Below are 12,951 nucleotides of genomic sequence, written 5' to 3'. Positions count from 1 at the left end.
CCTAGACACATCTCCAACAAACAGCAACTTTTCTGTTTGAAGTATCTTTGGCAATCCACACTTCTTAGTAACAGGAAGAATTCCCACAGATATATTACTAGAACCCTAGAGTATGCTGCTAAGGAGACTTCTGAAAAAAAAAAAACAGGGGAATGGAAAAGTGCCTGCATTTTTGCAATGGCACAGTTGTAATTCTTCTCTTCCAAAAGTAACTCAAAAAAGAAAAATATTGCTATATGAAGTGAACCATCAAGGTAACATGCCTGTAGTACAAACTGAAGGCGAATTCTAATCCATGTATGGAGACATGTAAAGGCAAAGACTGAAATACAGGAAATTCCTTTTAAACATAACAAACCGTATTTTTCTTCAAGGATAACTGAACACTGGTATAGACTTCCCAGAGCAGTTGTGGAGCCTCCACTCTTGAAGAATTAAAAAAATCCACTGGACAAGGTACTGAGGAACCTACTCTCTGCATCGGGATTTCCTTGTAGAGGGAGGTTTAACTAGGCAATCTCCAGAGGTCCCTTCTGACATCAATCCTTCTGAATTTGCTGAATCCCAGAATTACAAATGCCAAACGCTCCCATTTGGCTTTAATCACCGTCTCCCACCTCACAGTGTTTTTGTCCCCACCTTACATCACTTGCTGTCCTTCTCACTTTTCTATCAGCTTCTCTTTTTCTGTCTTTTTTGACACATTTTGTATGTCTGTCCCAATGCATTAGTTTGTAGAAGTTTAAAGTATTTACCACCACAAAAGACCTTCCCCTTTAATTAAGAAATACCTACCAATAATCATTGCCATAGCGCTGCTGTTACACTGGCCAAGGGCAGACAAAATCTGGCTCATAATTTGTTGGTTGGCTAACACCAAGTCCGCAACATACGCAGTTGATCCTTGAATACTAGGATTGTTTCCATTGCCATCTTTGCCTCCTGAAACCTTTTCTTCATCAGACACACTGTCTGTGGTGCTGCTTGCTACTGGTACACGGGCACTATATTCTCGGTTACTGGAAAGCGGCAGTTGAACTAAAATGTTCACCAGTTTTAACAAATCAAACATAAGTTGATCCCTTGTCATTTCTCCGCAAACAGCCTTGGCATCACCTGGACGGATAATGTTGGCAAAAAGTCCTCCAAAACATGCTCTAGCACCCACAGAGCTGTCTGAGCCGCTGCGAGACATCACTTTGTCCGAACACGTAATGTAATGATGCACAAGGAAGGTTATAGACTCAATCACTGCAGAAATGGTGCTAACTGACACAACTTCAAAATTCTGCTCCAGGGTAAATTCCAAGAGTTTCACTTGTGCATCCAAAGGCCCTTGGCCTGTCTGAAAAGCACCTCTGGAAAGAAAAAGAAAAAAAAAAAAGATATTTCATTATTCAATATTAACCAGATAGATAATTTTTTGTTGTTGTTTCCTTGAGATTTAAGAATCAAAAAGCATGCCAGACTTCCAATAAAAAAAATAGCCATTTCCAGAAATGCAATTTGAAACAGATTTGAAAAAAAATATTTGCCATTTAATTAATTCTAACAGTAATATACTGCTTTTTTTTTTTTTTTTTTTTTTTTTTAACAATCAATCTTACAATTTGGTCAGACAAGGTACAGTTCAATAACTGCCTGAGGATCTACAAATAGTCATCAAAGCTCTTTTTTAGTGCTTTCTTCCATGTTACATTTCAGTCCTACTCTTAATTTGTCTTAAAAAAATCTTAACACAACTCAAAAGCTATCATTTCAATGTCTTAATCAGCTTATTTCAAGCATATTATAACACGTAAGTATGCATTCTAAGATCCATTATGAATTAATGACTTTCCAGAATAATTAAATTTCTTGTATGAGTAATAGTCCAATAACATAACCTAGTGAACATCACCCATCCAATTCAAGTTAATGACGTAAAATTTCTTAGAGAAAGCTGAAATAGTTTTCTGTAAGATTAAAGGATAGATAACACCAAAGTGCCACCTACTGGAAAAGAGGGAAACAAGAAAATGAGGAAGTCCTTCCCTCATTACATTAAACCTTTGTCTGGAGATGTGTAGAACATCTGTATCAGAAGTAAAACATAATTCCTAATGCATTTCAGGCCAAACAACTGCCACATGACTAGTTTACTGCTGTACACACAACGGTCTTGGGCCCACTGACTGAGCCTTCAAGAAGCAGAACTGCTAAGCACAAGGTAAAATCTCCTTGCTGTTGCACAGACAGAGGTACTCCTCCACACAACTGAAGAGACACTACATCAGTAGAGAAAAGCAGGACAGAGGAGATTTTTTCAATGTGGAGAAGAGGAAGCAAGAAAAGGGACACAGTGCTAACTTCCCCAGTGCTATGCCACCAACAACCTGACCAGGCATGAAGATGGCCAGGCTAAGAACTTGTCCCATAGCAATAGGTAAGACAGATGCATAAGACAGATCACAAGCAGATTTCCCTTCTCTTTCTAAAACCAAAAGCTGAAAGCCACACATGGAAAACCACAGATCTAAATAGTCCTTACATATTTTTGTATCCATGTAAAGAAATGTTAGAGTGGTATCACTCGTGATTACTCAACATGGATATCCCCAAACCTGAACTTTGAACTAAGCAGCAGAGCTAAAATAACATGAAGTTATAGGAAAAAAAAAAAAAACAAAAAACCCCACAAATGAGCAATCAAATAAAAACGAAAACAACAAAAAAAAAATCCCAACAACTCAACTACAGAGGGAGGCAGAACATTCAGGAATAGACCCTTCATTCACAAACTAACGTACGATGCAGACAGCAGGCATTGCTAGGTGTCAAAAGGCCCTTGAGAACCTTCAGAAGCTAGTAAAGCTAGTGAAATGACATTAAAATGTCAGTGACGAATTACTTGCCTAAATGACCATCCTTTTTAAAGCCAGCTTCAAATATTCATGAAATCCATACAGTGTAAGCCATAAGATACTTGGTTCATTTTCCACATTAGCAAAGATTGAGATTGTGTTTGAAATGCTGAAACCTTTTCAAAACTGATATGTAAAGTTCTGAAAACAACATTATTATTTTGAAAGCAAGAAAGAAGTAGTAACAAAAAGATGCCTTCACCTTTTCTTAGTTACGATAACTTAATTGCAGGGAAGAAGAAGGAGACCTTATTAACAGCAACAGAAGATCCAAGCATGAACATTCCTGGATCTAAAGAAGCTTATACTGACGATCAGGGACCATGGCTGCATTTAAAATGCAGAAACACCACCAGATCATTTGGCGTCTTACGACTTTCTACTGTTTGCTGGAGATGAAACCAGAATTGGATAGTCTGGTAATATATTCAAAATGCAGTAATTCTTTTATTTACTGGATGCAGTTAGTTATTTTAAAGGAAGAGCACATAGATGTAAGCATTTCTGCAGGCACAGTTAGACGAATCAGACCATTGCTTGTTGACAAAAAACGGTACCGCAGAAGGAGTACAATACACTTGGTCATGAATTCAGATCTTGCAGTAAGGTTTAAAGAGACTCTGAATCCAGAAAAAGCAGATAAATGAGTAAGAAAAGGACAGGCCATCCAAGAAGCTGAGAATTGCAACAGATTTGGAAATTACTGGTTAATGCTCCATATGGCCTCAGCACAGCTGCTTGGAGACTGCAGAACTTTCACTGTATGTTCTATTGAGACAATAAGAAAGAAGAAAAATATGCTTTCTTTATAAGAAGAGAAATATGCTTAAAAGTTCTGCCTTCTATGTGTTCCCTACTATCTTAAGCAGAAGCCTACAATTGAACTTCGGATTTCCTTTTGTTCTGTCTGTCCTTGAGTTTGCAGAACAGAAAAAGAATAAAGAGAAAGGAAAGTAGAGACAAAAAGCACGATGCAAAGTCTTATTTTCATATGACTGAGGTTGTCAAAAATTTGGTGTTCAAAAGATGGTAGCAAAAATACGTTTCTTCTCCAATGACATTGTAAGAAAATGCAAATGCAATAAAACGTACAATCTGTAGTTTTGCTCTCCTTTGGTAAGCTCCTTGTTTTCTTCTAGTCAACTTTACGGTTGGTTTTTCACAGTTTTGATGAGAATGAAGCTGATTTAGTACTTTATGGGTAAGAACTTTAAGTAATGGATACAGCTGTAATTAATTATTTGTGTTCATTCCATTTGTTTGCATGTGTATATACAAAAGCATGCATATTTGCCTACATATCCTGGACTTCTGCATCCTTAATGTATGCATACATTATCACACTACTTCTGAAGTGATCCTTATTCTAAACAACCAAAATCATGAATGTTCTTTGATAGCATTTTCATGAAATAAATACGATTATGCAATCACACATTTCATCCTACTTATATTAGAAAAGTAACCTACAAACAATTTGATTTACCTTTGGTTAATTCAGGCCTTTCAGGATGCTTTTGCCTTTTCAATGGGTAAACTCACCAACAGTGCCTTTATTTTAGGAATTCCTCTAACCCTGAAGAATGCCTGCATCTTAGCCCATGATAAAATGACACTCCAACCGACTCCTCATTGCTTACATTCACTGTCCCTTGCATAAAGATGGCTGGCTGCGTGTACATTCCAGGTGCACTTTTCCACATGCTAGAAACTGCCTGGGTGCAACTAGTAACGCTGTGATCTCAATCCATACACAACTTGACAGCAGGACAAGAGAGGGAATCTACACACTGTGGCTGTGACTCACAAACAGATTTTGAAGACAAAGAGGGTAGGAAAACAAAGGGCAAAGATTTACCTTTCTGTTGAAAGAATATGTATTAATTTCAATAAAAATTCACTGAACATTTGAGGACAAGTTGATGAAAGGTGCACTTGTAATCGAGTAAGAAATTCTTGCATAGCTTGCGTAGCAGTTGGCCCAACCTAGAGGGAAAAGAATTTTAATAAGTATATACAAAATTGAAATGTCTTCAAGACCAGGAAGTTGTTCCCAACATGAAAAACATCTTCTAAGAATAGATAAGTATTACATAACTTAACTTGCTTTCTGAAAAATTTTAGAGTTTTCTACTCCAGACCAACTTTTACCATGTGTTTTTCTACCATTATCCATGAGTAAAAAGCAAGAATTCAATTCTTTGCCTAACACTTGTTAGGTGTTTCTGAGAATCCTGTCAAGTATTACATAAGAATAAGTTAAACTTGGCTTTTTCTTTTTTTTTTTCAATCTCCATTCACAAATGTTTTGAAGACCACAAAGAGCAGAAAATTAGTTGAAATTAGGAAACACATTAGAAATCACATTGATTCAAAGAACAGGCAGAAAAGAGAAGCACAAAACACTCTTCTAAACTCAAGAATTGTTAGATATTTGATCTTCATTGTCTTTTTTATCCTAATCCAGCATGAATTCCGTAAGCAAACTGAACTCTGCAAGTTTTCTATGCACACTACTAAAAAATTTTAACATAGAACACACTAACCAAGAAATCACATCCTCCCTAGAGCAACTTGTCCACATAAACATAAAAAGGAAAGTTCACTATTCATCAATCATCAAGCAAATCATCAACATGAACTTCCCACCAGTTGTTCATCAGAGCTAACAACAACAACAACAACAACAACAACAACAAAAAAAAAAGGAAAAGCAATAAGCTAAGGATATAATACAACACAGATGATACACATTTCTGTCATGTTTATTTAAATGTTATTATGAAGGGTTATTCTGTTATTTTAATTGCTACTTACCTGTGGACTGTGTTGATTTGTTCCATGAGGATTTGTGCCAGAAAGAAATTTCACTAATACATGAATGAGGTTTGGATCTGACACCAACAGTTGGGCTGTACTTTCCTGAGCTCCAATGGCACTGCTTGGACCAGCTTAAAAATAAATGCATGAAAATTAAATCTCTCATCTTCAACATGTAATGTAAATACAACATTTATACTGTATATCTATTACATTTACTTCATTATGCATAAATATCCAGAAGTAGAATTAAGTACCAGAAGTTGCTTACTCAGGACTACAATTTGGAGTAATGAGTTTTCCATCAAGTACAGCTACAACCCCCCCAAATATTCCACTAGTATCTCAACTTGCTAAGGTAAAATTCACAAATGTAGACTTTCAGTTTTGTAGAAACAATATCTACAAAGATTTTAACTCTTCTTTTTCTTTGCTAGTCCCCTCTGTAGTAAGGCTTTCGCACATCTCTTAGTTTGCCAGAGACCATGTGTTCTATTATCATGCATGCAATCAAGATATTTTTGGTTTGTGGCACATTCACCGACTTCACATCACTGATTAACACTGCAGGGAGCTTAACAGATAAGGGCTTTGAGGACAAGAAGTTAAAATATAATACATCCTTTAATGATCATGCAAGCAAGCTTTATTAAACATGTAGTTTTGACCATTCAGTTGTGGTATATAAAATCAGCACAAAACACAGCTTTTGAGAAGCACAGCTTATACATATCCAAATGAAGATCAAGTTATAACACGCTAAAGCTGTCATCTCCTTCAGACTGTCTCATAGTATGTGAAAGAAAGACTGAATCAAGAGGAAATGGTGCTCAGGTACAAGAGTTTGACATCTTTTTGCACCTCAAGATAAAATACCCAATTAGGGGAGATGCAAAAAGAATCAAATTCTAAACTAGTTACTGGTCATTCTGTTTGTATTAGTCCTCATCATTCAAAAAAATTCCTTAAATTGAACAATAAGAAACCAAACAGGAAGGAAACATCTAAGTTTCATCAACATCTTAGCAATACTAAGTCTTCCCCTTACCAAATGCCATTTTGTTTTCTAACAATAAATAGATTTACTCCTTTAGATGATAGCAGAAAACTAATGCTGAAAGCATTTCTTGTATAGCTACACAAATAATTTTGCAATGATTTACCAATACTAGATTTAGAACAAGTAGGCTTGGTTATAGTTGATGGAAGACGGAACGGCAATAGTTAGAATTGAATAAAAGCAACAGAGCCTCTCAAGGCATTCCAGTTCCATTCTATTATAGACATTAAGGCTGTTGCAGTTTACATCTGACTGTGCAAAAATTAAAAAGCTACGCCTTGTTTGGATGAAGGACAAGCCTGTAAGAGAAGCTAAGTGCACACTTCCACTGATTGTCTGAAAGGAAAACCAAATTTTTCAGAACAGAGAAATCTTCCACTGCAGGATGGGCCTTGGAAATACCAGCCTTGGTGAACTAATCAAGTTTATTTTCCCCCACCTTGAACTGCACCTGTGAATACTTACTGAGGCAAAACAGACAACACATTAGTTTTACCCCTGAGAAAACTAGGTATATCGGTTGTAGGTGGGTATTTTATTGGTTGGTTATTTTTGGGGGGTGAAATTTCTAAGTCTGCCATAATTGAAGTAAAAAATGAAAATGAATACCCAGATGACAAAAGGTATTAACTTACTAAGGTCACACCCCTTGTATTTACACACGAACCTGTTTCCTAGAACATTTTGCTGATCTAGTGTGTAACTGCAAAACTGAAACTTCAGTTTTTCCAGAAGTACCCCAAATTATTTTAAAAGAAGCGTATAAAAGCTCATAAAATGTTCTATAATATGTATTTGAAGAAGGAACATTTGTGTTTTCCTGCACTGTTAAATGGCACCTTCAGAGAATAACCTATGAAGTCTACAGTCAGTGTGACAAGTAACACTTCTATTCTGTGGGGTTTTGTTTTGTGTTAAATGATGGACCAAACCATCTTCTCTTGACAAACAGCAGCCAAGTCCACAGGCTAACACTCAGCTCCACTGCTTCTAAGTTTAGACGGCTCTGTAGTTTTTTTGCTTTACCATGACAGGGTTGACAGCAAAACTGAGTAACTACACTTTCATTACCTCCTGTGTAATTTTATATTTTCTATTTAAAAGCTGGAAATATCACTGCAATATAAAGCCCCACTTTATTTGTACATTGCATTAAACGTCTGACATGATCTAACTCAGACCTGAGGATGCATCAACATCATCCACTCTGTTAGGTAGCATTTATGCTCAGAACACTTTTTTCTCCAATGCCATCTCTGGTGACAACATAAAAGATGTGCAAAAGGACACGTGAGTGGAGCATGAATACCTCTTGTTAAAGAAACAGATCAGTAAACGTATTACAAAAATGGTATTACAAACAACAGCTGCCTACATTAGAGCAACTGAAACTCTGAAATTTTTCTTAGGCAGGCATCACTTTCACCTAGCAGAAGGAGTTTCAGAAGTTTTTCATGATATTGTTAAATAATACCAACAAAAAAGTGAAAATCTGAAGGAAAAAAATGTGTTCCGAAGGCAAGGATTTCAAATAGCTTATATAGGGAAAAAAAAGAGTTTCAAGGGCAGATTACAGAAAACAGCTCAGAACAGTTGTGTCACCACAAAATATCAAATTATTTCAGGAAAGTACGATCCTCCGTTACTCTGGATTTCATCTGTTATTATTGCATTTAGTCATACAGTTGGTGTCAAAACAGAATTTAAGAAGTTCTGATACGGCCTAAATATGTACATTTTCAGAGATTTCAGTCTCCAATTTCACAAACTACTCAGTATCTTCTTTAGGCTTAAGGACAAGGCCACAAAAGCAGTCCCCATGACAGCTGCCCTATTACTATCATAGCTGTTTAGAAGCTAAATTTCTTCATTGAAAATTGCATCCTTTAATGTCTCTACTTGACTTGTGGCAAAATTTCCTTCACAAGGGGAGATTATCATTACCGTCTTACAGAGCCATACAGAGAATGCACGATAATCTCACATACATAGGAAAGTGAAATGAAGTGGATGGATTTTTTTTTTTTTTGAATAAATTTAGCTTCTAGGGGCTTATCTTCAGAGAGCTTAACATAAGCAGTGACTGGAATCTGCATATTTATGAAAATATTCTTATTGCATCAGAAAAAACATGAATTCCTCTTATATTGCCTTAATCCTCACTCTCTGCTACCTCTTCCCATAATACAAAGCTACCTCTCAAGCATCTTTAGCTACTCCTCAGATTTGCTTTTCAGAAGATGATGCTAAGCTTTCTTTTTTTTTTTTTTTTTTTTTAAATGACACTGATTTCAAGGTACAAGCGGTCCACAGAGCTCACTCTCTACAGCCTCTTTGTTGGAAAATCAAAGTAATTCTACGACAAAGGGAATATTTAGGTAACATTTAAGATTGAAATCAACACTTACATTGTAAAAAAAGGTGACAAAACACTCCACAACTTACCATTAAACTGCATATTTGTCATGAGAGTTAGGCTATGAAGCACAAGGCACCATGTTCGGAGTAAGGTGTTAGGATACCATGCCAGAACTGACAGGAAGCTAGTTACTGAAGCTGTCAAGAAAAGCACATTTTCCCAAGTATTAATCTTCAGAATGTTACAAGAAGTTTCTCATTTTGAATGCAAGTTGCTATATTACTTGTTTATTGTTTGTTGGGTTTTCTTTGTTTTGACAACTACTGTTCTAGGCAACTAGGAAAAGATGCCATCACCAATGCACCACAGGAACTGGCCCACAGAACTTCCTATAGTCTCAATCCATGTCAGAAAAAAAAAAAAAAAAAGATGCAAAGAAACATTTTATTTAAAACAGTCTCCATGAAACTCAACAAGTTCATTATACTTCATTACTTTATAAAAAGAAATAATTAGACACATCTTTCTCCTAGGTCAGCAGACTAATGTCAAAAAGCAGTAGGGCTTCCCCATGCCTATCCTCTATGCATTGGACAGTAATAATAAACAAATCACAGAATGGTGTACCAGGAAAAGAAATTTATCAAAGAAGTGCATAAAGATGCACAGTTCAGAAGTATATTCTAAAGAGCCCTTTTGGCAGTAACAATGAATTAAGAACCACACATTTTATAATGTAATTTAGGTCAAGATTACAGAAATTCAAGGAACAATTCCTTATTAATTACTATTAGCTACACATTTTTTATGTCACGTAGATAGTGAGACCAAGAGCTCTCTAGCAACACAGAGATCACTCATTCCATCACTGATCTTAATAAGAACAAATAAATATTGAGTACTTAAGAAAACCTTTCACACCTGAAAGTTAATATTTCCTATTTAATATAATTTACCTTGATTCAAGGAAATTACAGGTATTCGATTAGCATTATAAAGGAAAATATCAGCGCCACTGTCTTTACTTCCAGAGGAGCTAGAATTCAGGCTTAATGTGAGCCATAACTGTAAAAGGGATTCAAGCTGCAAAGAGGAAAAAAAAACATCATCAAACTCCTGTGCATTTCCAGAGCAGCAAAGCATAAAGAGTTTTCATTTTAAGTCATACCTACATCTTCAGTTGACCCTGTTTCACCGATAATGTACGCACACTTACTTTCCGCTCCTTCCTTTACTGAGATTTTAGGATGTTGATAAATAAAACATTCAAATAAAGTTTATCATAACTAGCAAATGCTTTTTTTTTAATGTTTGTTTTTTTGTTGTTGTTGTTTTTTGTTTTTTGTAATGGGCCCCCTCAAAATACAGTTAAGTTTCTCTGAAGATGTTTCTTCAAACTGTTGGAAAAGTAGCTGTACGTATTGCTCAGAAATCAGAGTATCACCATCTTTCTACTGAAACACTGGTTTGCATGTAAACTTTCAGAATTTCAAAATTTAGCCAAGAGATATTTAACGGACAACTGAAAAAATTCAGAAAGAATTCACAGAAGCCAATGTAACTAATGGAAAATCTCCTTTACTATCAGAGAGACACAAACACATATTCTGAATGACTCCCTGAAGAAACTAAATAGTTGATATTCTGAGGAAGCATCAAGGTGCTTTACCTAACAAACTCTATTTTGAATAGAATATTTGAATGGTCAGCTATCCAATTAAAACAAAAGGGCAGATACCTAAGAACTTATATAAAAAAGGAATGCATTGTGTGTTACATATTAAGAAAAGCATTTTTAAACTAATGATTTTTCAAAAAGCATACATCTCATTTTAACATTTTGGATCACAGGATCGTTCCAACCTTATTCTATTGAAGAGCCAGCTAAGACACAGACTTGGCTGCTCAGAGGGTTGTCCAGATGGGTCTTGAAAACCTCCACAGATGGCAAATATTATAATAACAGTAATTGGGTAACAAACTTGTTTTAAAACACAAAAAATAGATGCCTATCTACTTTCCTACTCTAAGAAGAAATTCCCTATTTGCTAAAAGCTTTCAGCAGCTAATCTATTACATTATTGGTACTGTTGCCCATGACAACCTGTGTGCACGAAATGCATAACCTAACAGGTTAGCTGCATCCTAAACAATACAAATACAGGAAGAAAACTTTCAGACTGAGAGAGAAATACTATTAAAACATTTCAGTGTTCACAATTCTATACCTGAACATGGTGGACTTGTAGCATCGAGAAGAGTTTGTTGAAGCATGCGCTCAGCATAGGTATAGATGACAACTGTACAATCAGCTGGGCATTTTGGTTAGCAGCATGCAATCCCCTTAGCAATGAATCATCTGTTCCAGTAGGAGACTGGGTTACTATATGAAACAAAACAAAGAAGTATCCCCACCTCAGTGGATTATTTTGGAAAAATTGGTAAAGGCAACTACAAACTTACTTCTTCTTATTTCACATTTAAGGAAAACATGCTTATGTTATAATTTACAAGATCACTTCACTGTGGTGCTCACCTTTACTGGACTATTAACTATGCTACTGTGAAAGGCATACTGGAAGGTAACAAATCATCTCCACAAAAACTATTTGGAAAGTGAGCCAAATTCACACCCTTGTTAAAGATGTATTTTAGGAATTTCCTGATAAAACTAAATCAGCAACATGGGTATTTTGACAACATAAGCTTATTGCACAGTCAAATTCAAAATACTATTAAGTATTTTCACCTTTATCACTGAATAGGTGAAACAACTACAAAGCAGCTTTCAAATAGCTTACATTTCACAGTGAATGTAATAATAAAGCCTCACAAAAATAGGAAGCAATATTTAGATGCTTACAGATGAGAAAACAAAAGTAATTCTTCCATTGTGTTATTATGTACTGTAAATGGAATCCTGCCTATTTGAGCAACTTCAAAAAATGTTTTAAATCTATGTATACAAATTTAAAAATTTGAAGAAAGGAAATCTCAAAAGCACAGCCTAACAATGTCATTATAGCAAAATTCAACTTCTTCTAAGCTGCTAAGCGACTGCAGAAAAAACAGTATAATGTTCAAGTGGTCATTACATGAAGAGAGTAATTTGACAATATATAATTACATGTAGGAGATGTGTTTGTCAGTGCTTGTAGAATGGAATCAGCCTCCAGAGTGGACATCATTTTCAGCATCAATTCAGCCTGCTGTTCAAGTCCAACTTCTAGACGTGCATCTAATGCTACACAAGGCAAGAGAGTCAAACTGAATTATATCCAAGACAATTACAGTCAGCTATGATTAATTATCTGTGCAAGCAATTTAGATATACAGTCCACACTAAACTTGAAACAAATCTCAGTATATCTGACGTAAAAGTGAATATTCCTATATGATGCCAGCAAAATGAAGAAACTTATACTCCGAACTGAACACAAAATCCTCATGGATGTAAAATACATAATTAATAGAAAGAGAAATTTCTCATGAAATGCACACATTTCTTTTTACAGTCACCTTAATATCACATACAACAAAATCTGCATGTTTAAGCCTGTAGTAAAAGTAATTGCTCAAACAGCAACCAAAGGAATTACGGCAGGGAAGAGATTTATAAAATCACTCCTGCTTAGAAGTATTACTTCAAAATGAACAAGTATGCCACCTCATTCCTCTTTGGAATAGGAACAACTAAGCAAAATGTTATCCACATAAGAAAGAGCTTCCAACGCTCCAAACTGACCATAAAGATGTCTTTGAAAATTTCAGAAAATACGACTTTGTGCCATCTTAGACAGAGTTTTCAA

At 35.6% G+C, this 12,951-nt stretch overlaps 1 protein-coding gene across 7 annotated transcripts in view; it reads right to left on the bottom strand.

Moving 5' to 3' along the window:
* Positions 1-12,951, bottom strand: part of BIRC6 (baculoviral IAP repeat containing 6) — a 167,700-nt gene that overhangs the window by 87,135 nt on the left and 67,614 nt on the right. For all 7 annotated transcript variants that reach the window (XM_048938004.1, XM_048938007.1, XM_048938008.1 and 4 more), the window contains exons 40-46: positions 12,270-12,386; positions 11,371-11,525; positions 10,099-10,225; positions 9,229-9,339; positions 5,721-5,854; positions 4,762-4,889; positions 796-1,358 (exon numbers count right to left, since the gene is read on the bottom strand). In XM_048938004.1, coding sequence (XP_048793961.1) covers positions 796-1,358; positions 4,762-4,889; positions 5,721-5,854; positions 9,229-9,339; positions 10,099-10,225; positions 11,371-11,525; positions 12,270-12,386 — 1,335 coding nt within the window. The remainder of the gene's footprint in view (positions 1-795; positions 1,359-4,761; positions 4,890-5,720; positions 5,855-9,228; positions 9,340-10,098; positions 10,226-11,370; positions 11,526-12,269; positions 12,387-12,951) is intronic.

This window comes from Lagopus muta, chromosome 2, assembly GCF_023343835.1.
Source record: "Lagopus muta isolate bLagMut1 chromosome 2, bLagMut1 primary, whole genome shotgun sequence".
Classification (NCBI taxonomy): Eukaryota; Metazoa; Chordata; class Aves; order Galliformes; family Phasianidae; genus Lagopus; species Lagopus muta.
Note: the sequence above shows the minus strand (reverse complement) of the source record. Positions and strands in the feature narration are given on the sequence as shown.